This window comes from Hibiscus syriacus, unplaced genomic scaffold (assembly GCF_006381635.1).
Source record: "Hibiscus syriacus cultivar Baekdansim isolate YM2019G1 unplaced genomic scaffold, ASM638163v2 tig00110831_pilon, whole genome shotgun sequence".
Classification (NCBI taxonomy): domain Eukaryota; kingdom Viridiplantae; phylum Streptophyta; class Magnoliopsida; order Malvales; family Malvaceae; genus Hibiscus; species Hibiscus syriacus.
This window is the reverse complement of record NW_024062882.1, coordinates 6030757-6057736: the sequence shown is the minus strand read 5'-3', so window position 1 is coordinate 6057736 and position 26980 is coordinate 6030757. Positions and strand designations below refer to the sequence as shown.

At 32.0% G+C, this 26980-nt stretch overlaps 2 protein-coding genes across 2 annotated transcripts in view; one reads left to right on the top strand and one right to left on the bottom strand.

Annotated features, from left to right (window-relative positions):
- Positions 1-16306, bottom strand: part of LOC120142896 (zinc finger protein JAGGED-like) — a 40023-nt gene extending 23717 nt beyond the window's left edge. The window contains exon 1 of the mRNA XM_039157371.1: positions 16203-16306. Coding sequence (XP_039013302.1) covers positions 16203-16306 — 104 coding nt within the window. The remainder of the gene's footprint in view (positions 1-16202) is intronic.
- Positions 16307-25167: 8861 nt separating this feature from the next.
- Positions 25168-26154, top strand: LOC120142717 (adenylate isopentenyltransferase-like). Its single transcript, XM_039157230.1, has one exon. The coding sequence runs from the start codon at positions 25168-25170 to the stop codon at positions 26152-26154; it is 987 nt and encodes a 328-aa protein (XP_039013161.1).
- The last annotated feature ends 826 nt before the right edge of the window (positions 26155-26980 follow it).

The following is a 26980-nucleotide window of genomic DNA, read 5'->3' as shown; positions in this document are numbered from 1 at the left end:
ATTGTTTGGTTGGAGTTTTTATAACCTGATTACATTTGCAAAAAAAATGAAAAAAGCCTGTTGTTGTTGTGTTTGTTGGATGTGTAGAGAGTGGCGTGTTGGAGGGAGTTTGCTGATGGCGTGCTTGGTTGGTGTTGGCAGGGCATGGGGCTACAGTGATGGCATGCGTGGAATGTTGCAGTGGGTGAAATCCAAACTGGGTCGGGTCGGGTTGTAATCGGGTCAGGTTTGCTGTTGGGCCGAATTTGGGTACTTGTTGATTTTTTGGCCCGATTGTGCATGTTGATGGAATTTGGGCCTGGGTGGGCTCGTTGTACTGGCCTGCAAAGAAAATAAAATAAACATTAATAATAATAATAATATAATAAGAACGGGTCTCCGGACTAAAACGGGTGTAGACAATAGTCAATCACACATAATTGCTTCCTATAATTTCTAAACGGGGTCATTTTAGGCTACTTGTTTAGGTCATTTCATGTTTGAATTATATTGGATTTGTGTTGATTTTAGATTTGAATTGAAAAGATTCTGATTGTTAACTTTTAATTGTCAAATCAAATTAGATCAAGTTAAAATTTGAATAGATCAAATCAAATTTTTAAATTTAAATCGGAATCAACATATCTCATGTCAATACATCAATCACAAAACACTTTAAGAAATGTTATTGTAGCACTTAATTATTCTTTTAATAGTCAAATGTTGAGATTGAACCAAAAAGGAAAACGTAATACAACTACCATACAGTTTATATTCCTTTGAGCAAAGCGCTGATGTTATTGCAAAAGGGACTTTTAGCTACCAACTTTGAACATAGTTCCCAAAATTAATGATACACACACATGTGGTGCTCACCATCGCAGGGCAACAACCCTGATTTTGAATCCGCTGTCTTTTAGGGTTCGCCGACGTACGGTGGCCCAAGATAGTCCAACTTGTGCAGTTATGTGAAGATCTTGAGAAAAAAAGGGTAAACCATGCAACATTTTCTTCAAAACTGTAGATATAGTCAATTGAGAAATGGTGGTTTGGCCGGCTTGATGTAGAGTTTTGGTTCACGTTTTCATCAAAAGAGATGATGATGATGATGGCGTTAAGCTGTCGGTAGAGAAAAAAAAAGTCTAAGACCAACAAAAGTAAGAAGAATTTACGAAAGATGATATGTATTTATGATGTTCATTGAATAATTAGGTATTTCGTTGATTTAGTCCAATTCTAATACAATCTAGTTATTGACGCAAAATAAATCTCACGAGTTCTTTCTCTCTCACTCAAATATCAATGACGGATCTAAAAATTAAAAAATAGGATTTTAAAATTTTAATACTCTATTCTAAAAAAAAATTGGATATGCAAATTTTCTTATTTTTTTATTTCCATTAACAAATTAAACTAAATTTAACATTTTTTTCTTCAAAATAATGGACGTGCAATGGCTCCCCTGTAGATCCATATACATATGCCTCTGTCGAATATGATATATTTATTTTGCTATTTAAATTTAAAGTGTGCAAATATCACAATAATATTATCTCAAAAGTTATGTTAAAATTTTGGGGAATAAAACTTAAATGGTATTTTCACAAATTTAAAAGAAAATCTTAGAGACTTTCATGATTTTCGGAAGACAAATGCTTTGTCATAGCATCATTAAAGAGTTAATGGTAAAATGATAAAATAAAATAAAATAATTTAAAAATTGAATGACCAAATTAAAAGTTATTAAAATTTAATAAATGAAACAAAAATAAATTAAAATTGAGAGTGAAAATTTATAATAAAGTGTAATAAAAAAATCGGACGTCTCTAAATACAAATAGCCATAATTTTAAATAAATTTTCTAAATGTGACGTTGACAGAAAGTGTTAATGAGTTTAGCTTGAATTTCTCACATAAATTCTCATCTTAGTCAAAGTATCTTTCACTTTCATTCAAATTTAAAATAGGGTTTAATAAAAAATTAAATAGGGTAAATTACATACATAATCGTTTAGCTACTGGAAAATTTTATTTTTATTATCAATTTTTTAATTTTATCAATCAAATCGCTTAATTATTTAAATGTTGCTAATCAAGCCATTAGTAGTTAACACATAAAGGAAGAGTTAATGTGGATATTAAAAAATTAGTATAATTATATATTTAATCCTTAATATTAACATATTTTATCAATTTGTAGTAGTTTTAATATAAATTATTAAATTTAATCTCTAATTAGATAATGACACATATTCATTTGATTAAATAGAAAACAATTGAACAATATTATTAAGGGATATCTCAGGTACGATAGCCTTAATATACGGCTAAGGAAATACGCTATCGAAAACATTATTATTATTTTAACATTTCTGGTAAAGCGCTACTTAAAACATTGTTTTTTTTTACCTAAAATGTTAATATTGGGCGCTACCTAAAATGTTTAACATTTCCGGTAAAGCACTACCTAAAACATTATTTTTTTTCTACCGGAAATGTTAATGTTGGATTCTAAAAGAAATTAGTTAGTGAAAATAACATTTTTGGTAAAAAAAATAATGTTTTAGGTAACACTTTACCGGAAATATTAAAAGAAATATTAAAAGAATAATAATATTTCCGGTAGGAATTTTCTTTAATCGTATATTGAGATTGTCGTACAACATAACTACATGAGGGGATCAAACTTGTGTCAGATTGGACGTGCTTCAACCACTACATCAATTTCTCTATTTAGTTCTGAGTTACAACAATTTTTATATACCCTATTATAATTAATGGAAGAAAAAAGGAATGTCATGTTTTTATAGGGGTGTGCCTTAGCAAATATGCTAAATCTCATATTTGAAGCCTCAAAGATCCTTTGAAAAAATATATCTGACTTGATCCAATTAAAAAATAATTTTAATCTGATTAAATTAATTAAAAAACTTTTTGAATTATATTTTTTACTCCTCTCTTAAATAACTTTACAGTATTATTATTATTATTATTATTATTATTATTATTATCAAATTTACTTATTTTCACCAACACCGAAGCATATTAAGGTTATATTACTAGTTTTTATAACTAATTTTACAATTCTTGGTCTCTGCCAATTAGTTTTTCTGATATTAATAAATGCTGAAAATTATATTTTTTAAAAATAAATACAATAAGTTTTATCAGGTCTCCTTTAATTAAAAAAATGTATTTTTAAGAAATAGATAAATTTTTAATTCCGTCCCTGACTCTCAAGATTAAAATATGAAAAATTGTAAGATATTGTGTTTCTCTCATGTAATTTAAGATATAGAGCAATGATAAAAAGAAATTGTCATTTTCTTTTTGTTGCCCTGTTCCAAGGTTTCGTCTTAATTAATCTGGATTGACTCGGGTCACACACATGATTTTAGTTGGTGAGTCTACCAGCGGGGATTTTCTGCATACATAAGGACTCGAACCTGAATCCTTGCTTAAGCGATATCAAGCTGAATATCACTTGAACCAACCCATTAGTAAAATTGAGTCATTTTATTAATTGCAAGATCTATTCTTTTTGCCGCTAATTACAATATGATATGTAAAAGATGTTGTAACTCACGTAGTGGTTGAGGCGCATCAAATCTTCACCCTATACATATGTCTTATATGGAGGATAGTATTGGTTTGTGTATTAGTCAATATGATTGTACGCGTCATAATAAGTCTGAAAATAGTCGTAACACGATGAATTATATGTGTTTTATTGTTGATCAGGGAGGGTAGACGGGTTAAAAGAATTTTGAGAAGAAGAAGAATACAGGAGATTGGTTTGATCATTTTGGTTAGCTTGACTTGTTGGCTTAAAATCTATAATTATGAGCACATATTTATAATGAATATTGTTATCACAAAATATGACATAATTAATTAATCAATTATGTTATAAAGTCATAAAGTATTAAAAATGTCATGGAAATAAAAGTGTAGATACTATTAAAGTTATATTTATAATTCGATGAGGGACAGAGTTATAAGTACAGACAATAATTGATTCTTAAATCCACTATATAAAGATTGTGTTGATTTCATATTTTAGTTTGGATATCTCGATATTGTTGCACTCATTATTAATTGTTATGGATATTTGGTTTCGGCTTCAGAAAATCATCTAGTAATATTAAAGTTTCATGTGAATATTATTAGTGAATACTTTCATTTTAATTTTGGATTTTATTGTATGTGAATATTAATTGTTATGGACATGGTCGTAATTTGTGACTATTTGGTTTTAGTTTATTCTATGTGTTTTGATTTAATTTGGTAAATCCATAATTAAGAAATTCTTGACAAACAGTCAAAGATTTAGATTTTCGGTTTCTAATATGTCATTTAGACAATCTTCTTATATGTTCTTCGGAAATCACGACGTTGAAGACACCAGATTTTGTCCTGCCAACCGAGGAGTCTTCATGTAACCAAAAAAGAAGAGTTGAATTAGGACTCAAATATTAGTATAAAATAGGATTTTTTAGTACTATAAATAAGCCTTATAATTACCACACCAGGAGACACGATTATCATACGGGATTACGCACACAAACCCAAAGCAAATACGCAAGAAGCCTCAAAGATTCGCTTGTAATTTTCAACAGAGAAATAAAAGAGGTATTTTTACCTATATTGCTTCGATTCTCGCTTGCATGTGGCTTGTTTCACTTCTTCTTTTCCGTTTTTACTTTGAAAGGGCCGATGAACATAAGGGAACCGAGATCTTTTCTCTTAGATCTACGCTTCCCCGAGGCTTATTTTGAAAAATCGGTTTGATTTTAGGTTAAAGGAGGGGAAGAGCTTTTTAAAAATCTATATTAGCACATTTATTTATTATATGGATATTTTATTCATTTTTTTTATTATTCATGTTATTATTATTATACGTATATATATATATATATATATTTTAAATTATTTTTATTTGATTTTTTACTATATTTTATTATATATATAAATATATGTTTCTTTAATATTTTACTTATAAGTTTATTATTACTATATATATTGTAATTATCTTTATCTAGTTATATATTTTTTTATACTTTTAATAGTTCATTTATATACCTATTATTAATATATATATTCTTAATTATTTTTATTTGATTATTTCTTTATTTACGTAATATATCTTATAACTTTATATATATATATATATATTATTTTTATTTTTATTTTTTTATTCATTATTATATTATTTTTTAAAACATTGTGTCTTTATCATTATTATTATTAAACATTATATTATATATTATTAACTTAGAGGACCCATTTTTTGTTTTATTTCTAACTAAAGTCTCTCCTACTTTCCTTTTTTTGTTTTATTTCTGACTAAAGCCCCCCACTTTCGGTGAAGTGAGAGGGTAGCTTTTCTATTTTTAAATATTTGTTGTATATATATATATAGCTTATTTATTTTATTAATAATTTGATGTATATATATATTTTTTTTCATTTTTCAAATATTACTATATATAATTATTACTTTACTATTTTTTTCCTTATCTTATTTATTTATTTTATTTATTTTATTTTTTCCCTTTTATTTTATTCTCTTTATCTTATTTGTTTTCTTTACCTTGTTTATCTAACACATTTCTCAATTTTTAAGGATATTTTCAAATCAATCTAAGGTAAGTAATTGGGATCGTATTTTTACCTTTTAATTTTAACTTATAATTTTCTTAATTTAAGATAACTGAAAATTACATAGTACTAAAAGGGCAGTTCAAGGGTGCTAACCATTCCTTGACTGTAACCGACTCCCGAATCCGACACATCTTTGGTAAGACGCAGATCAGGTAAGAAATAAGGTATCCGATTTACCTATTTATCTTAAAATAAAAGATCGGTGGTGACTCCAATCCACATTTTCCTAAGTCGAAGCCCAATTCTGGGGCCCAACCGAAAGACGGTTGCGACAGACGTGATTAGAAATTTAGTTTGTTTTTTACTGTTATGGATTATAGAATATTTATTTGGCATTGATATATTCGATTTAGTTTGATTAAAACAATATTTTTTAATCTTTGGAAAAGTTTTTGATTCAATATTATGTACTTTGACATTAACTTTTGGTTAAATGTTGATTGTTTTAGTTATGAACTAAATGCATGCTTAAGGAATTCTTCAAAAACAATCAAAGACTTGAGTTTTCGTTATTTGATAGCACCATTTATGCAACCTTATTTTGGGTTATTTTTTATACTATAGTGCAATAAAAAAATCAGTTTTGACCTTTGATTGTTATACAAATATTAAATTTGAATACTAAGATTTATTTTGATACGATTTAATTAATGCAATAAGTCATTAGAGTGGCCTCCATTATGAAAAATATTTTTTTAAAAAAATAAAGGTTATATGCATGTAACTTAGGATATATTAGTATTGATTGACCCAGAGGAATATTAATAATTCAGGACACTTCCGCATCTAATATATTATTCTTGATGATTTGACATGATTAGATTCTGATTTGTTGTTCATATTTATTATGATTTTGGTTATAACATGACCAGTTTCGTTGGTTTGATTGTTAGGTTCATCATTATGGTTGATCTAGTCGTTTTGGTTTTAGGAGTCAATTCTTAACTGATACCTGAAGATCATGAATAATCCTTACTCGTCGAAACAATTGTTGTAGGGAATAAATTGATCACGTCGGTCGTTGACATGTCACTCTTTTTTATTTGGATGAATAATCACAATCAATAAGAGGACAGTTGTTGGCCGATATTTTTCTGTGTGAAAGGAGATAACCTAAAATAGAAGACGTGGTGTAGACGAGGTCTGAAGGAGAGAAGAAACCACATCTCCTGTCTTTCTTCAGGGTATAAATACTTTTGACAAAAAGCTTTTGAACAAACCGAGCTTGAACCCTACCGGCCAACATACTCTTGCATTCAACTATGAGACTCCGCAATTACATTTTTTGGCTTAAATAATCATTATACCCTTAAACTTTTCCTCTCTTATCACTTTGTCCCATAGAGAAAATATTAAACAGTTTGATCCTTGAAGTTATAAAACGTTATCACGTTTAATCCACCATCCACACTTGATTAAGAAATGAATGAACCTAGAAAATTTATGTGACATATTTTGATTAGTTCGCTTATTTTTAATTGGATGCTGGTTTAATTGAGTTAAAAAGTTGAACTTTGGAGTGAAATTGTTAAAATAATTTTTTGGGGGATAAAGTGAGAAAAGTGGACAACTTCAGGGTGATATGTGTATTTAACTCCTTTTTCAATGTATGACAAAAACCTTTTTCTTATATAGTTTTGCGGTATGACAACATAATTTAAGACTAAAACATTATAAGAAATGACCGTAATCGAAAATATTATAATTCAAAATCTTAATTTTTTTAAAATATTTTCGATTAAACATAAAATATTACGAATAATATAACATTTTAGTTCAACTAAAAATAATAAGAAAAGATAGCAATTTAGATTTCGTCCCACCAAATATAATTTATAGATTTCGTCCCAGCCTTTTTCACCCTTAAATTGCTTTTCCCAAATTCCTACATTTGACCTATCAATCACATCTATAAGAACAAATGGCAATCTATTAGTCATCCTTTTTTTTCTATTTTAAGTATTACTTTTAATAAATATATCTAGTAATCGGGTGAATTCACGAGATAATGTTCTCGATTTTTTTTTTCACGATATGGTGCACATCCCAGATTAATTGCTGGGATGGGGTGAATTCTACAGTGATGCCATAGGACGCCATGCAATCCAGGCGATCTTGTAGGACGCCATGCAATCCAGGCGACATACGGGAACGTACGAGCCAATGCCAATGGTTCTGGTTCTCCCCATGCATACGAGCCATACGAGTGCGAGCCATGCGAGGTGGCCATGCAGTGGAATAGAGAGGTCGTTCTCCCCATGCGAGGTCCCCATGCATACGAGCCATACGAGTGCGAGCCATGCGAGGTGGCCATGCAGTGGAATAGATGCATACGAGCCATACGAGTGCGAGCCATGCGAGGTGGCCATGCAGTGGAATAGAGAGGTCGTTCTCCCCATGCGAGGTCCCCATGCATACGAGCCATACGAGTACGAGCCATGCGAGGTGGCCATGCAGTGGAATGGTGGCCATGCAGTGGAATAGGAGAGAGGTCGCCATGCAGCCTAGGCGACCTTGTAGGTCGCCATGTAGTCCCGGCGACCTTATAGGTCGCCATGTAGTCCCGGCGACCTTATAGGTCGCCATGTAGTCCCGGCGACCTTATAGGTCGCCATGTAGTCCCGGCGCCATTCCCATCGTCCATTCACATGCAGCCCCATCATCCATTCACATGCAGCCCCATCATCCATTCCTTCACGTGTGCATGCTGCATGCCTACGGCTCCCAATGAAACCATGTGAACCATTGCTGCATGCATGTGAAATAATTGGTACAATAATTGAAGCTGCAATTGTACAATTATTGGTGAAATAATTAAGGCAGTCGGTTGGTGAAATAATTGAGGCAGCCGGTTATAAAAGAAAGAAAGAAAGGGAGAAGAGATTGTAGAAGAAAGGGAGAAGTGATTGCAGCCGAGAAAGAAAGAAAGGGAGAAAGGAAAGAAAGAAAGAAAGGGAGAAAGGAAAGTAAGAAGAATTCGAAAGGGAGATAAGGTAAATTTTTTGTATTTAAATTAGTTTATTATTATAAATGTTTAATTTGTTAGTTTAGGGTTTAGGGTAAAACAAAAAGCAGCTAATTAGTTTGTTAGTTTAGGGTTATATGATTGTTAGTTTAAGTTATAGTATACATAAATTAAAAAATATTTAATTAGTATATGTTTGATAGTTATATAGTTAAAAAATAATTAATTAGTTTGTATTGTTAATAGTTAGTTATATAAAAAATTATTTAATTAGTTTGTGTTAGTTAAATAGTTAAGTTATATTTGTTTGTTGAATTTATATTATATAAAAATTAGGTAGTAAGTTTATTAGTAGTATATTATAATGAAAAAATAGTTTATTAGTTAGTTTTAGTTATATAGAAGAATATTTTATTAGTTGTTTAAGGGTTTAGCGTTTACGTTTAACTTATATTTTAAAAAGTTTAGTTTGTTAGTTTATTAGTTTATTATATTATAAGCTATTATATTAAAGTTTAGTGTTGTAAATTAGTTAGTTAGTTTATATTAGATTATATTAAATGATTTTTTAAATATTGTTGTTTAATTTTTTTTTACAGATTCATTCCAATGGCTGACCAAATTCCACTGTTGAGGCTTGACAATGAACATATTTCAAGTCATTTGGGAATAATGGTGAATAAAATATTTGTTTAATGAATTATAATTAATAAATATTTGAATATTATTTTATGATTGTGATAATTTTTTGAAATATTTAATTGTAGGAGGACGAGCAGCGAGTCCTTCGTCTTCGACTACATAAAGTGCCCAAGCCACACCCACTAATAGAAGAAAATTTGCAAGAGGCTGGATTTTGGTATATCACATTTGTGCGAGATTTCAAGTTGGTCCCAGGTTTGATCAGTGCGTTGATTGAACGTTGGAGACCAGAAACGCACACGTTTCATTTGCCGTGTGGCGAATGCACGATAACTTTGGAGGATGTGGCAATGCAACTCGGGGTCCAAACTAATGGGATGCCGGTGGTAATGTCACATGAGTTTAATAAGGTGGAACAACTTTGCAACTTGTTTCTTGGGAAAGCGCCCGTACCACCAGAGTGTAAAGGGTGGCGGGTGAGGTTGTCATGGTTGAAGAATGAATTTCAACTTCAATCAAATAGTACGGAGCACGAAATTATATATGCAACACGAGCGTATATATTACAATTGATTGGGGGAATTTTGATGCCTGATAAATCCGGTAGTTATGTTCACACTCAGTATCTTCTTTTTTTAACAAATTTTGAGAATTGTAGGCAATATAGCTGGGGTTCAGCGATATTGGCGTTCTTGTATCGTGAGATGTGCAAGGCGTCATTAGTCGTGAATGATAATAATACAGTAGAAATCGGTGGATGTCTATTGCTGCTACAATCATGGGCTTGGCATAGACTTCCGTTTTTGACACCGATTAGTCGGACTGCGGTTGACTTTCCACTTGCCGGAAGGTAATATGAATCCTCTATTTTAATATAAAATATTAATTAAAAAATATTTATTTTGATTAAAATTATTGAACAAAATGTCTCTATTTTTGTTTTGATTGATATACAGATGGAGGCATAAAATTGAAGGCACAGGGTTGGTGCACAACAACATTAAAGAGTTCAGGTTGAAGATCGACATTAAGGCCAAAAAGGAGGTATGCATAATTTGTATTTTTTAATTATTATTTAAATTAACTATATTATCTGATTTAAATAAATTTTATTGTTTTTGTAATTTTACAGTTTAATTGGAGACCATACATGAATGAAGAATTATTTGCGTTGATACCGCACGATATTTTAGATGGGTTTCAATATTGGTGTGCTGTTACACCATTGATCAATTTTGCTTTTGTTGAGATCCAATTTGGGGATAGAGTGCTGAGGCAATTCCACTTCCACCAACCTATTCCGCGGAGTCCATGGGATCATGACCTCCTCCAAAACTTAGATGGTCGTCGTCCAGTGAATTGGGTTGAGACGCATGACGAACTGCACAGATTTGATGGTCGTCGTAAAGAAAGCGTTAATTGGGTTGAGAAGCATGCAACCTACATTAATGCTTGGAACAATAGGGCTTCATTCATGCCAACTCTTGACGCCATTCAAGACGACGACTTTAATTTTGAGACTTCGGCTTACCTTGCTTATTTTTTGGATAATGGAAAGCCGTTCCTCACAACAATAGTAGAGAGGCGACAATTTTTGAGGTTTAAGAAAAGATTTGGTAAAGCTGAATACTCTCTACCGAGTGGGAGTGGGAGTTCATCTCTACAAACTGAAGCGGAAATGACCGATGTGGATAATAGCGCACCACAATCGTTGCATCACGCAGTTGATGATTCTACTGGCCCGGCATACATACCAGAGTTTGTGCAGCCTGAGGCACCAATCTATTCTCCTACGTTTTCGTCGACGTATGACTTTGAACACATGACAGTTCAAATACCCCCAATGAATGAGGGGGATGGGTACAATACTCCTGAGCCACAACGGCCACAACGTATCAGACGTCCGCCCCGACATTATCATTCAACAACACCCCGACATCGACAACAATTGTAAACTCGTTTGCTATTTATTACAAATTATTTATTGAAATTAGACTACTTTTTTTACCTTAACAATGATTTTTAGTATCAAATCATTACTAGTATCAAATAATTAGATATTTAGTAAATCAACTATTTTAAATCATTAGTATCAAATAATTAAATATTAACAATAAATCCTTATTAATAATAATTAGTAAATCATTGATATCAAATCATTAAATATTTAAAAATCATACATAAATTCGACTATGTATAAATTTAAACTCAGTAATCCACACTTGTACACTCATTTGTTAGTATTCTAAATAATTATTATAAAATCATTATTATAATGATTATTATCAAATCATTACTAAATCATCAAATCATTAAATATTTAAATCATTATTAAATCATTTTTATAATGATTATTACTAAATCATTATTATAATGATTATTATCAAATCATTACTATAATGATTATTATCAAATAATTACTAAATCATCAAATCATTAAATATTTAAATCATTATTAAATCATTATTATAATGATTATTATCAAATCATTACTATAATGATTATTATCAAATCATTACTAAATCATCAAATCATTAAATATTTAATTCATTATTAAATCATTTTTATAATGATTATTAATAAATCATTATTATAATGATTATTATCAAATCATTACTATAATGATTATTATCAAATCATTACTAAATATTTGTTCATTAAATATTTAAATCATTATTAAATCATTATTATAATGATTATTATCAAATCATTACTATAATGATTATTATCAAATCATTACTAAATCATCAAATCATTAAATATTTAAATCATTATTAAATCATTTTTATAATGATTAATAAATACATAGAAATACATATATGATTACTAATGATGAGGCCTATATCTTGGTAAATTAGGACAATTGTTTTTTGAATGGCCTTCACCCCTACATAATCCGCATCTCTTTGCTTGACCTCTCTCTATAGCATGAAAATCCATACTGGTATGAATTCGAGTGGACTCAGGTCGACCCTTTGGACTTCTGCGAAGCATTGGATTTGGTAGCCATTCATCATGATCCTTTTTGGGCCAATATGATTCATTCGGGATCTGTCTGAACACATAGCTGTAGACATTTAATATCCTACGTAGGTGGAAGCATTCATCAACATAAGTGTATGCGCTTACACCAGCATACATACAAGCAGCGACTGCATGAGCACATGGATATTTCCATGCCTGAAAACGACCACAATCACACCATTTGTGTCGTAAATCAACTCTAAATGTTTGGTCTTCTCCTCCGACGTTACGACGTATGCACGACACGACAAAAGTATGACCAACTCGGTCGAAATTATGAACAACCATTGATGTTGCCAATCGCTCATTTGCTTCCATTGATTCCACCACTGTAGGAGCCCAAGTTTTACCTCTATTTATGAGACTCTCAATTTCCTTGCCTTTGTCCGACCAAACTTTACCCAGTCTAAAGTACGTCTCTTTCACCACACTCGCTATTGGGAGATGGCGTGTACCTTTTAGTACCGAATTAATGGCCTCAACAAGGTTTGTGGTCATATGTCCGTATCTCCGACCTTCATCGTATGCTTGCGACCATTTTTCCCGCGGTATTTTTGAAGCCCACTTCCAAACACGCTGATCATCGTAAAATACCTTCAAATTCTCCAATCTCTTGTCAAAATTTGGTCGACGTAGTTCGTATCCTGTTCCATAATATATTGTGTTAAACCGCAATTAAAAAAACCACGTAAAAAATACACAAATATTGAAAATAAAACTTACCCATGCTGACTATCTCGCTACGAATATGTGCGTTATGAAACTGGTCGATACTATTCTTGCCAATATGACGGATACAAAATGTCGGATATGCATACGGAGGTATCCAACGACTTCCTGGTCGTTCAATTGCCGCCAAAATACCCGTTCCTCTATCGGATATCAAGCAAACTCCATCTTCACGAACGACATATTGACGTAGATTGGTCAGAAAGAAATCCCAAGCCTCTGTTGTCTCTCCCTCAACAATGGCGAATGCAATTGGGAAGATATTTCGCTCACCATCTTGAGCAACTGCCATCAAAAGTACATGCCTATATTGACCATACAACCACGTACCATCTACTTGGATCATATGTTTGCAAAATGGAAATCCTTCAATACATGCCTTGAATGCCCAAAATAGTCTATGAAATATTTTCTTCCCTGGCAGAAGTTGACCTTCTTCGTCATATGCGGGCATGGTTTGAGACTTCACTATAGTTCCTGGGATAAATCGCTTCATTGCTTGTAGCAAATGTGGTAGCTCATTGTACGATGTATCCCAATCTCCATACGTCAACTTCATTGCCTTCATTTTCGCATTCCACACCTTGCCATATTTTACTTGATATCCAAATTGGCTTCGAATAGATGCAGCTAACACTGAACAAGATATCCTTGGATCCTTTTCAACCATCGCCTTCACGTATTCACATATTACATCGGAGTCCAATAGTCGGTGGTCTTGTTCGATGGAGTTTCGCAAACATGTGTGCGAACCATTGTACCTCGTGATGACCCAAACATCGTGCCTTTGATTTTTCGACACTCTGATCTTCCACTTGCACTCTGGGCCATATTTTACACACTTTACGTATAGGGTTTTCTGGTTGGACTCTGCAACATGGACATCAACATGGCATTTAATGCAGTACTCTTTAATAGCCAGCGTAGCTTCATTTTTTCCTCTGAATTGCACCCCAACTGAAAATTCACCAGAATTATCGAATGATTCAGTCATTTGGTACGGAGGTAAATGTGGCATGTCTGGGAATTCAGGTGCCCTCATTGCATCATAATCTATCTCGTACATGTGAGGAGTAGCTTCATACGGTGTCGGAACTTCATCAATTGCACCTCCACCAAAAATATTTTCGTCGCCGCCCAAAACGGGTTCTTCAGTTTCTTCATCTTCGCTTGAATCATCATGAATTTCTCCCCATCGATTTTCAGCGTCAATATCAACAACCAATTCAGGTATGTTTCTCGTCTCATACTCTGCTGCTATAGATGTCCCCCCGACTTCATTTACACTTTCCAATAGTGCCATAAAACTGTTCGGGAACCTGTATGTCGGCTCCTCAAACTGACTATATAAAGCCATTTCAGATGGATTTTGAGCCACACCTCTTGATGACCCAGGAACATCACATATGTTACGCACATCAACAAATAATTCAATAACTGCTATATTGGTTGACTCATGTAATCCAACCATGGTTCCAATATCATCATCTTCTTCAAGTGGAACTGCAGCATATCTGACTGGGTTAGAGCATATCATAAACCTATACCTCAAACCATCCACTGCAGCTCGAATTTTTCTTTCTATCTTATGCTTCATTTCTATAAATGTGATGTCTTTTTTGAACATCATATTTATTGGTTTTTCAGACTGAAAAACTACTCCGACCTCATTTTCCATAATCTGTCCATTATAATGGACAATCGTGAAAAAGTTGTTGCTCATTTTCTCTACAAATAAAAAAATAAATTAATTTAGATTAAAAAATTAGATAAGATAATTTCATAAATTATTAAATATAATATAATATACTATTATATTAATGATCAAATAAAAGTTATTATTTAACTTGATTGATTGCTTACTAATAAACCTAATAATGATTTGATAATTACTATTAATCTAATGATTTGATATTTAATGATTTAATAATAATATGATTTAGTCATAATCACTAATAATTATTTATTATAAATATTTAATGATTTAGATTTGATACTAATCATTTAGTAATTATTACTAATAATAATGATTAGTTTGATAATATTTTTTTTTAAAAATATCAAACAAATTTGTTAGGCAAAACTGTCGAGATAATGTTCTCAAAATAATTATTTCGCGAGATAATGCGTTGTCCGGATTATTTCATTCAATTAATTTTTACTTCTTACTAATATACACATACAATGTAAATTAAACAAAATATTTTTTAAACAACACTAAATATTTTTAAACACAATATTTTTTAAAACGGAAATTATCTCGCACAAATTAGTTTATATAAATCTAATATAAACTTACTAACTAACTAATTTACACATACACAACAACAAAAAATGGACAACAAAAAATAATAAATTACTCACGTCTTTATGCCTTCTTCCTTTACTTTCTTTTCCTGCCTTGTTTCTTTCTTCGAATCAATCTGTACGTGGGCAAATATTGTAAAATAATGTCATGTATGTGTAAACAAAATATTTATTTAAACAACAATAGCTCCCACAAATTAATTTTATATAATCTAATATATTATAATATACCTTAAAGTAATAAACTATTTCTTTATTATAATATAACTTAGTTAAAATAACAAACTAATTAAGCACTAATTAATTTTATTATAATATAACTTCAACTTCAACGAACAACCTAATATACGTTTAAAGACACTAACAAATTAATTAATATTTTTTATATTTAATAACTTAAACTAAGAAACTAATTAACTAATTTTTTATATAATATAATATATAACTTAAACTAATAAACTAATATAATATAACTTAAACTTACAAACTAATAATTTATACTAACAAACTAATTAACTAGATTTTAGTTTTAAGTTGCACCCGAAACTAACAAACTAATAATTTCATATAATAAACTAAATTAAACAATAAAAAAATTACCTCAACTATGTTTGAGCCTTTATCTTCTTTTCTTCTTCTTCCTTTTATTTCTCTCGGCAAAATTTATATGTGCTGGTTCTGCTTGTGCTTCTACCCTATACCCCATATCCTTTATATAAAACAACTGAGCGTTAACTATTGAGCATTGAAAGGCTCACAGCTAAATTAACGCTGCAATAACGTAATTATAGATGCAACACATACAGGTACGGGTGCAGGAATCTCTGAGCTATGAGCTATGATGCAACGCATGCATGCAAGCTATGAGCTATGATGCATGCGCAGCAGGACCTTGGTCGCCGAGACTCCATGGCGACCACCGTGACCATCCCCTCCCCATGCATTCCCACCCCATGCATTCCCACGTCCAATGCACCATCCCCTCCCCCATGCATTCCCACCCCATGCATTCCCACGTCCCATGCATCCCCTCCCCCATGCATTCCCACATCCCATGTTGATCCCTCCCCCATGCATTCCCACCCCATGCATCCCCTCCCCCATGCACGTCCCATGTTGATTGCATGTCCCATGTTGATTGCATGGCCCTATTCTGTAATACACACAGGTCGCCCGGATGCCATGGCGACCTCCAAGGTCGCCCGGATGCCATGGCGACCTCCAAGGTCGCCCGGATGCCATGGCGACCTCCAAGACCACTGTAGAATTCACCCCATCCCAGCAATTAATCTGGGATGTGCACCATATCGTGAAAAAAAAAATCGAGAACATTATCTCGTGAATTCACCCCTAGTAATCTATATAATAAAAAGAAATGTCATATTTTAAAATTCTAAGTAGTTGTATTTAGAGTATATGTAATTATTAATTGGTTAAAAATTAAATAAATATTAATCTATAATTATTTTTAAATTATTCAAAAAAATATTGTTTTTCAAAATTTTCATGAATTTTATATATTTTTTATTTACTATTTTTTAAATATTTTTTTGATGGCTAAATATTAAATTAATTAATGCTGGTCAAAGGTTACATTCAAGTGAAGGGAGACAAAACGGCTGAAATGAATGTTTTTATATAATTAAATTAATGGCCGGAAAGAGGGGAGAATTCTTAGAAGTTTTATGTATGCTTTTGTGGGCGGAAAATAGAGATGAAAGCTCACTCATGTCGACAGACTCTAGTTCATTTTTCAACTGCAATCCTTTCGGATGACGTAAATAAGTGATCAATTGAGACAATATTTCACTCATGGAACAATTGAGGCCTAAATATATACATACAGATACAAAATTTTAAAAATAAGGTATAAAAATTTTAATTTTCTTTTTATAAATGAATGGATATACAAATTCTTTTATTTTTTTTATCTTTTCCTAAATAATAGGGATCCACTTGACCCCTATAAGAACTTAGTACATACGTCTATGATGATTTTTAAATTAGATTTTTTTCAAGTTTGTAATTAAAAAAGTTATTCCCAAGTCGATATCTAAATTTTGATTTCATCCATTTTTTTAGTATTTTTAATATATTTTTTAAAAAAAATTAAAGGTTTTATTAATAAAACACATGTGAAAAAAAAATCATCATTGGTAGATGCCGTAATGTTATGATGTTATATTTTAGGGATGGTAATAGGTAGAGTTAGGATCGGGTTTTTGGTCGACCTGACCTGACATGAAAATATGTATCTTCTAACCGAACCCGACCAATCACAAAGTTATATATCCTTCATCTGACTACGACCCAACTTGAAAATATATATCATTCACTCGAGTCCGACCTGACCCAAATTTTTAGAGTATAAATTCGACTCGACCCGATATAAAATAAGAACTTAATTAAAATAATAATATTTTTTTTAAAAAAAATTACATGAATTGGGAACCAGGCGTGATATCATCCCATTAATTAGGAATTCAGCTTTTGTTTTAAAAAATGAGATAATTACTCCCTTAGTCCTTCCACATTTGGTCCAGATTAAATACACGCTTTTTATAACTTGTTGGGCTCATCACAAGCCCAAATAAAATGCTACTTGGGTTAACTCTTCATGGGCTAAGAGGATTTATTCTAAAGTCCAAATCAAATATTCCCAAAAATTCTAACCCATGATTTGAGGTGTTACAAAATGTGTCCACAAGTACGAGGGATGTAATTAGAGGGTTCGTGTGTCACACTTGAAGATGATGAACAACCTATGAAAGTTGACAAAATACGACCAACCTCATACATATACCTCCAGCAGGCTCACTCAAGATCATCCAAACTTAGATGTTCAAGTGCTTTGTGATGCCTTCATATCATTGGTCAAAGTAAATCAACGTATAATAGTTTCCAATTGTATTGCTACAAATACATCTCAATATGACTAAATAGTTAACTACAATAAGCATGATGTTCTAGTTATCATGCTCAACAAAAAGTGTATAGTCAATGGGAAAAATCATACAAAGAGTTGCGGCCATGGCTAAAATTGATGAAGAAACACATATCGGGAACGATTATCAAACTAGAAACTGTGTTGGCATATGAAAATGATCGTGTCGTACAAGGTACGTGCCAATTTCGCAGGCTATTTTGGATATTTTCGCAGTGTGTTAATGCATTTCGCCACTAAAGCCGATGGTTCAGATTGACGACATTTGGTTGTACGTCAAATACATATAAATAATGTTGTTGGCAGTTGCACAAGACGGCAATAGAAAAACTATTCTTATCGCCTTCACAATAGTCAAAAAGGAAGATATAAACTCTTGGGAATTCTCCCTTAAGTACTTGTACAAATATGTTCTATCACATGTTTTTCGTGAGCGTTCTGGTGGGACATGTCTTATTTTTTTACAAAGACACAGGAATCAGATACGCAATTAAGCTTATGGGACCGTCTTAGAAACCTTCTCATATTTATCACCAGTACAGTTTACGCCATATTGTTGCAAATTATTTGCAAAAGTTTAGGAAGGAATATAAACATGTAATGGTTCTTCGAATGGGTACGTCTTTTACTCTTTTGGGATTCAGATATTTTTTCAGTTATTATTTATAATTAATTGTTGTATTTTCAATAGGTAGGCCACTCGAATTTCGTACGCAAGGTTTAGGAGTTGTTTCAAGAATTGAGATATATGAATCAAGAATGCTATAACTACCTTGCTAAAATCTCTATGGAGAAACGGCTTCGGTCATTTGATGGGGAAAACGATATGGTCACTTGACAACGAACTTGGTTGAGGTGATCAATTCATCACTAGAGGGAGTGCGACATTTGCCTATCACTTCCTTTGTCAAAACGACATTTTATTGGTTAGCAACTCTGTTTGCAACCTTAGGAAGGCAAGCAGCTGACTGGATTGCAGGTGGCCATAGAATCCACCCAGACCTCTATAGAAAATTACAAACCTTTCTGTAGCATTCAAATGTGATGAATGTGACATGCGTCTCTCACGAACAATATAAATTACATGTTTCATAATATTCTAGGCCATTCGAAGGCATACAATACAACACACACGTCATTAATCTACGTGAGAGAACCTGCTCGTGCGAAGTATTTTAAACATTCAAATACCAGTGTACACACGCCATTACTGCTTGTTCTTCTGTATGAGTTGACTACATGCAATTCGTTGATCTCATATACTTAATTAAAACATATTCAATATGTATTAGTACGAGTTTCCTCCTATTGGAAATGAAAGGGATCCAAATGAAGTTGATGATGAACCTACAATACGGCCAGATTTTACACTACAATGCCAAAAAAAGGGTTATATATGCTCAATGAAGATTTACTGTAACGAAGGTTGAAAGAAAAGAACCGGATAGCAGAAGTTGTGTAGTATTTGTAGGAATCCGGACACTCGAAGAACAAATGCTTAATCGATCATGTCCTCATATTGATTAGTTTGTTTTAAACAAATACATTTTTATTTTTTAAATATATAATCGAATTTAGTATAATGTTAAAATTTGTTTAAATTATTAATTTGTTTAAGTTATCCTTCAACAATACGATTTTCATTCCGTCCGAACATGCTATCAAGCATGTTAGCATCTTCTTTATGTAAAAAATAAGCTTTGGAACCATTTTGAATAAAAAATTTACACAGCTTACAATGTCTCGTATGTGTCTATATTACTCTCAATTGAAAGATAAGTTACAATATTATGCCTCTAATTTTATAAATTATACAATGTTTCATATTAACTACCTGAAAAAACCCCTTGAATATGCCTATCAAACCATTTTAGCATTTTCTTCATGCACAAACAATATTTCGAACCATTTTAACGTGATTTTTAATCCACTTACAATATCTCGTATGTCTTAAATTGGCCTCAACTGAAAGATAAATTCCAATATTACGCCTCTAATATTATAAATTACGAAAATTTTGAGATTAAATACCCGAATATTCCTATAAGCACTTGTGATTTGGGCTGGAAAACTAAAAACCTAGCTCTTTGGAAAATGCGAGGTATGTTGAATATCATTCGCGATAAATTTCTCGGGACAGTTCAATATCTCGGGAAACTCGCATTCTGCATAACGCTACTAATATTAAATTACATTATCTGAAAAGTGTGTCCACATTGGACGTGCCTCGCTCCTTGTGCAAAGCGAGGTCTTTCCTCGTGTTTTGTAAAAATCGAGATAGTCCAACGTGTGCAGTTTAGAGATATTTTTCAAACAATTCTACTGGGTTTATTTTTCAAAAAAATAATTTTTAGGGTTTTTTTTATATAATAACGCCTCGTTATATGTCTATCCTTAGTTGGATTTCTAAATTTTAAAATGTCATACTTTAAGGTTTTATAATAAAATATAACTTTTAACTTCTTCTTTTTGTAATTTTAAAATCGAAAATGGAGGGAAGGAAATTGGGTGACGAGAGTGTAAATTTTCGTAAGTTCATTTATCTTTCTGGTCAAATTCGCTAGTTAAATTCAACGTCTTAATTATACAGAATCACATCAATATTTGACATACAATCATTGTTGTTTACTTTGGCCTTTGAAAATAACCAGTTCAGAGGCCAAAAATATAAATAAGTTACAGTTTAACTGACGGCTGTTTAGTAATATTAAAGAACCCGAAAACTGTTTTTTATTTAAAGATGTATATTTTAAAATAGTATAGAGTGATTGGAATGATATATTCATATTTTTGTGATTGATTGATAAATTTTATTAATTTTTTGTTGTGAAGAAACTAAAATATATTTTAGTTAATTTTACCGATAACAAATAAACATATTTTGCACGAACTAAGCGACAGTAGTGTAAGAGTTGTTATTTTTTAAGATTTTGAGTTCAACCATTATGAATGTCAGTGATATGAACTATTGATGGACATGGGTCGAGTTGGGTCGGATTTTTGGTATACCCGACTCGAGAACAATGACTCATCCACCCAAAATTCAACCCGACCCGCATAATATATACCCTCCACCTGACCCGACTTTTTGAAATAAATTTCGAACCCTACCCGACTCAAAATAATAATAAAATATTATTTTTATTCAATAAAAATAGTGATTTAATTGAAAAAAATAATATATAGAGGAGTATTATTGTAATTATTCCTACATATATAAGGTAAGATTATATTTTTTTCGGCCCGGATATTTTTCACTCTAAACCCGAATACAACCTGACCCGAACACCACCTTTTAAAAAGTCCGACCCAATCCAACCATAACCCGAATTTTTTAAAAAAAAACCCGACCCGATCAGGTCGAGTCAGGTCGAAACCCGTCGAGTTTGGGTCTCATGCACATCTCTAATATAAACGCTTAATGTCAAATAATAAGAACTATCTTTAAATAAATATTATATTATATTTATCCCATATTAATAAAATAAAAAGTAAACATATTTCAAACCTCCACATATTCACTCTTGTTTCTAATTGCAAATTTCTACTCGGAGAGATTGTTCAAACGACAATTAAGCACATGTTTGAAAGGAAACAAATTAAAATATTGTTACTTTATAACTTGACTTTTTAAATTTTTAAATGAGTTACATTAAAGGGTCACTTGGGTATATGTTTCTTTTTTGGTTACTCAGTTATAAAAAAAATTGACACACAAGTAATTGAATTTTTTTGCCACTGGCATTTAATTTTAGACAAAAAAAAAAGATAATGTTGTTAATTATAATATTAACATAATAACAAATTTAACTCTTAATATTAACATAACTAACCCTCCAACCCTTCAATTTGTTTTTCCTCCCTTTCCTTCACCCCTGGCCCCAACTTGAATACAACTCCAAACCCAAATATCTTAACCTTTAAGGTTATGTGAGAAGGGATTATTTTAGAGAAATTTAATCTTTTTTAGGATCTCTGTAACTTTTGAAGTTTATGTTGCAGATATTATTTTTAGGGATATGTTAAAAGAGTGTTTTAGGATATACTGAGTTTTGATATTTATACCAATTTTAGTGTTTTGCTAATAAATTATTAATAAGTCAATAATATTATTTGTTGATGTGGTATTTTTATCTAAAAATAGGCATTTTAGTCAAAATTGAAGCATTATAGGTTAAAGTGCTTTATAAAATGAATAACAGTCAAAATAATTATTCAGTCAAACATTAAATGAATATAAAATAAAACTTGAGTAACAAAAAACTTAAATTTCGAATATCACATAGTGAAAAGTTAAATAAAAGCTTACTATATGAGTATCGAAAGAAAAAACTATCAGTTGGTCTAGTGGGATAAGGCGTTAGGTCCCTTAAGCAAGGTTAGGGATTTGAATCCTGACGTTTGCGAATGGAGCAAACTGGGTTGGGAGGGTCGCTCTCACCTTTGCAGTATCTGATCTAAATTAGTCGCTCAATAGACATATACGAGTGATTAATTCAAACAAAATGAGTATTGAAAAGAATGTACATCCTGCGAGCGAAGTGGGTATTTAAAATGAATCTAAGGGTGTGTTGGGTTGGGGGAATGTGAGATTCCCATAGGAATGAAATCCATATTCCCCCGTTTGGTTTGCCGGGAATGTCATTCCCGGTAATCTTACATTACCAATAGTAGATTTTTTGGGATATATTACCAGAAATGTCATTACCTCCCTTTCTTTAAGTATTGTTGGATTACTGGCATTTTGGACTAAAATGCCCTTAAATTTTTTTTTCTTTCAAAAATATCCTTATTCTGTCATTGAATAATAAATATTCTACGAAGGTTAAATTACAAATTTATCCTTAAACTATTTTAGATTTACAAAAAAAGGTCTATAATTAGAATTTTATATGAAGTTCAGAGGTTAAATAAAATTTTACACTTTCATTAAACCTTTTTATATTTCAATTTTGTAAAAAAAATTATATAAATTTTATGAATTTAATTTTTTAAAGAAAATATATAAATATTTTCCAACTTGTTAAAAAAACAAATATATAATAAGGACAATTTGGTCAAATATACATTCCAATAATCTTTTATTCCTTTAACCAAACACGATAATCTTGCATTCCTGCTAAACCAACCAAACACAAAATACAACATTTCCAGTAATCTTATTCCCTAGTAATCTTTTATTCCTATTGATAATCTTACATTCCGAGAACTAAACGTACCCTAAGAGTATATTGTATAATATGTATATGTTGATTTAGATTGTAAGAGAACTTAATAACGGGCTTAAGTTGAGATAATGGATCGAGATTAGGCATAAGTTGAGATAATGAGCCAATATTATATTTAATTAAATGAGATTTGGGCTCAAAACATGTTAAAGATTATATTTTAGAAATAAGAGTTGAAGTCAAAGGACCTACGGGACAATTTATCATTTAAGAGACTCTATCATGCCATTTAAAAGACTCTGTGGGCGGTTAAAGGAGTGTTATTATGGTAAAATTAGAATAATAGTGCGGGTCGAAAAAAGAAATACGATTGGTGGAAAATTATTTAAGAATTTATAGTATTTTTATAGTCATTTAGAATTTGTCACAAGGGTATAACAAGTTTTATAAACGAATTTTATAAAATATAACATTTTATTAAAACTTATCATGTTCTCGTAATAAATTCTAATAAAATAATATTTAAAAAGAATTATATTATTAATCACCACAAACTATTTAAAAAATATATTTTTTATTAAAATTTAATAATATATATGTATACACTCATTTTTGTCCGGGACTTATTTAGTATATATAATAATATAGTATAGTTTTTGAAAAAAACGATCGGTGACGACTCTAGCATGCTTTATTTAAGTCGAAGCTCAATTTCGGACTCATCCAAAAGATAGTTGCGATAATATATTTAAATTTATGTATCATATTACACAATTAACCAAAATATTATCATAAATACAGTAAGGATCAACTCTCTTTGTTAAATTTCGCATATAAAAAAACCCTCACATCGCAACTAAAATATTTCCATACTTAATGAATGCCCCCCTGATTTTAGTGCTCAGCTCCACCATCAAATGTTTCATATATGCTTACCCAAAGGAGCAAAAAGTTTCAAATTTCCCCTTTTTTTACCTTTAGAACTGAAAAAGTTTCAAATTTCAGTAGTTCTACACGGTGCTACTTCCTTCAAGGGTCAAAATTGAATTAGAAAATTTTGGAAGGTGCAAAAATATATTTTACCATCATGTCAAATTAAAACTTTAGTATTTCTAAAGGGAGTAAAAGACAATATACCGTTTTTGGGACCGATGCCCAATATAATTTTGCGGCTCGTGGGGATTTTTTTTCATTTAATCCATTTTAATTTTTATTTAATATTATAATTCTTAATTTAATGAAATTTTTGACGTACCAAAAAAAGTTTATTTTGACATTTTCTAACACAAAGTCATAAATTAATTGCGCTTTTTCTGTATTTTTTTTTCTTAAAAAAAAAGCCACGACAATTCATATAATGTTCAACACTAGGGAGTAATATAAATAGTTGTGTATGTGTATCTCAAGCACAACCAGCTCAAATTTCCCATTTTTTATGAACACTTGCAGCTTTTCATTCCCACCTGATATATATTACTATTATTCTTGAATCCCCATTGTTTTCTTCTTCTGCTTCGTTCTCTTCTGTTTCAGTTTCCTGTTCGATTGTAAAAAGTTGATGTTTTTATCTACTCATGATGATCCTGTAATGCAGGAAAGGGAGAGTGGATGAAGACGATGAACCCAGAATGCTTAAACACTGAGAGTCTGAGATTGATCGTTTATATATAGGCTAGAAAGCCATTACTTTGAGTTTCTTTTTCTCTGTTTTTTTTGTGCGTGTGCGTGTGTTATTTTCGTCCTCATGAAACTCATTTTCTCTTCTTTCCACTCTCTAAGTCCTCCCCTCTATCCCCTGAACCGCCGTCCAGGGTGGGCTCGCATGGAGTCGTCACCGCCTCCTCACCGTCACTCCAATCAGAACAAGACCAAACTCATCGTCATCATGGGCGCCACCGGCACCGGGAAGAGTCGTCTCTCCATCGACTTGTCCGATCACTTCCCTCACTCTCAAATCATAAACTCCGATAAAATGCAACTCTACAACGGCCTCGACATAACCACCAACAAAATCCCTCTCCATGAAAGGAAAGGGGTCCCCCACTTCCTTCTCGGCGACGTCGACTCCATCGAATCCGACGTGTCGCCTTCGCAGTTCCGTTCGGTGGCGGGCTCAACCATTGCCAACATCGCTTCGAGTGGAAACTTGCCACTCCTCGTCGGCGGCTCCAACTCATTCATCCATGCCGTCCTCGTAGAAACCTTTGACCCTCGATTGGAGGATATATTCGCCGCGCCGGAATCAATGAGCCAGCTGTTGAGGTACGACTGTTTTTTCCTCTGGGTTGACGTGGCCTGGTCGGTACTCTCCGACTACCTGTGTGAACGAGTCGACGACATGCTCGACTCGGGCATGCTGCAGGAGCTGGCTGAGTTCTACGACCCGAAGAAAGAGGGTATCCGGGTCGGGTTAAGGAGGGCAATCGGAGTACCCGAATTCGACAAATATTTTAAAAAGTACCCGCCGTGGGAGAGCAAAGGGAATAAATATAAACAGGCGCGGACGGACGCATACGAGAAAGCAGTGGAAGAGATCAAAATGAACACGTGTCGTTTAGCGAAGCGACAGATGGGGAAGATCGAACGGCTTAGAAAAGCGGGGTGGGAACTAAAGAGATTAGACGGAACGGCGACGTTTGAAGCGATAATGAAGAAGAAAGAGTGGAGGGGTATTTGGGAAAAGGAAGTAGTGGAGCCAAGCAACAAGGCCATGAAGCGGTTTTTGGAGTAGCTTGTTGCTCCAGCTAATTTATTCTTTCTTCTTCCATAAAGGAAAAAAAAAACTCGATATCTGTAATTTAGAATGATTTATTTATTTTAATGATTTAAGTTCGAAGAATATATTTTTAATATACACATTAATGTAACTAGTGTTCTGGTGTACGGACAACTAATTTTAAACGAGAATGGCGCCTTTGTAGTTTAGCCATACAAATTATGAGAAATAAAAGTTTATATGTTAATATTTTGTTGTTGTTTTTGGGCATATTCTAGATAGAATTATGAAATGTCTTAAAAAAATAATTTATATGATAGAATCAAAATAAATTTGATATAAAATTCATTATGTCAATAAAAATTATAAACATATACACTCATAATTATGAATTTTAATGCAATAAAAATTTAGAATGACACGTGGATGTATTCCGTACCCTTTAGTTGTGGTCAAATTAGCCTACGTTCCATGTAAATCTAATGTGCCAACACGTGAATAACAGCTCCATGTGAGATCAGAAGCGAATTAAGATCCAATAATGCCTTGTTAACAAATATTTAATCAACTGAAATCTAAACAACATTAATTATTGATCAGAGTTGGATGCTTCCATGGTCAGCCGTCATCCGAATCGAATTGCCTAAACAACATATGGTAATAATAAATTGTGGCAGATATGTTGCACCGCATGCCACATTTATTGCCATTTACATTAAGTTTACCAAACCTAATTTCTTAAAGCTGTCGTATACCGGCACGAACTAATTTATCTCAATCATCAAATGAATCGTTTTTGTTTTTAAAGATTATAGATTTGAGTACCAACGGCTGGAGCAAG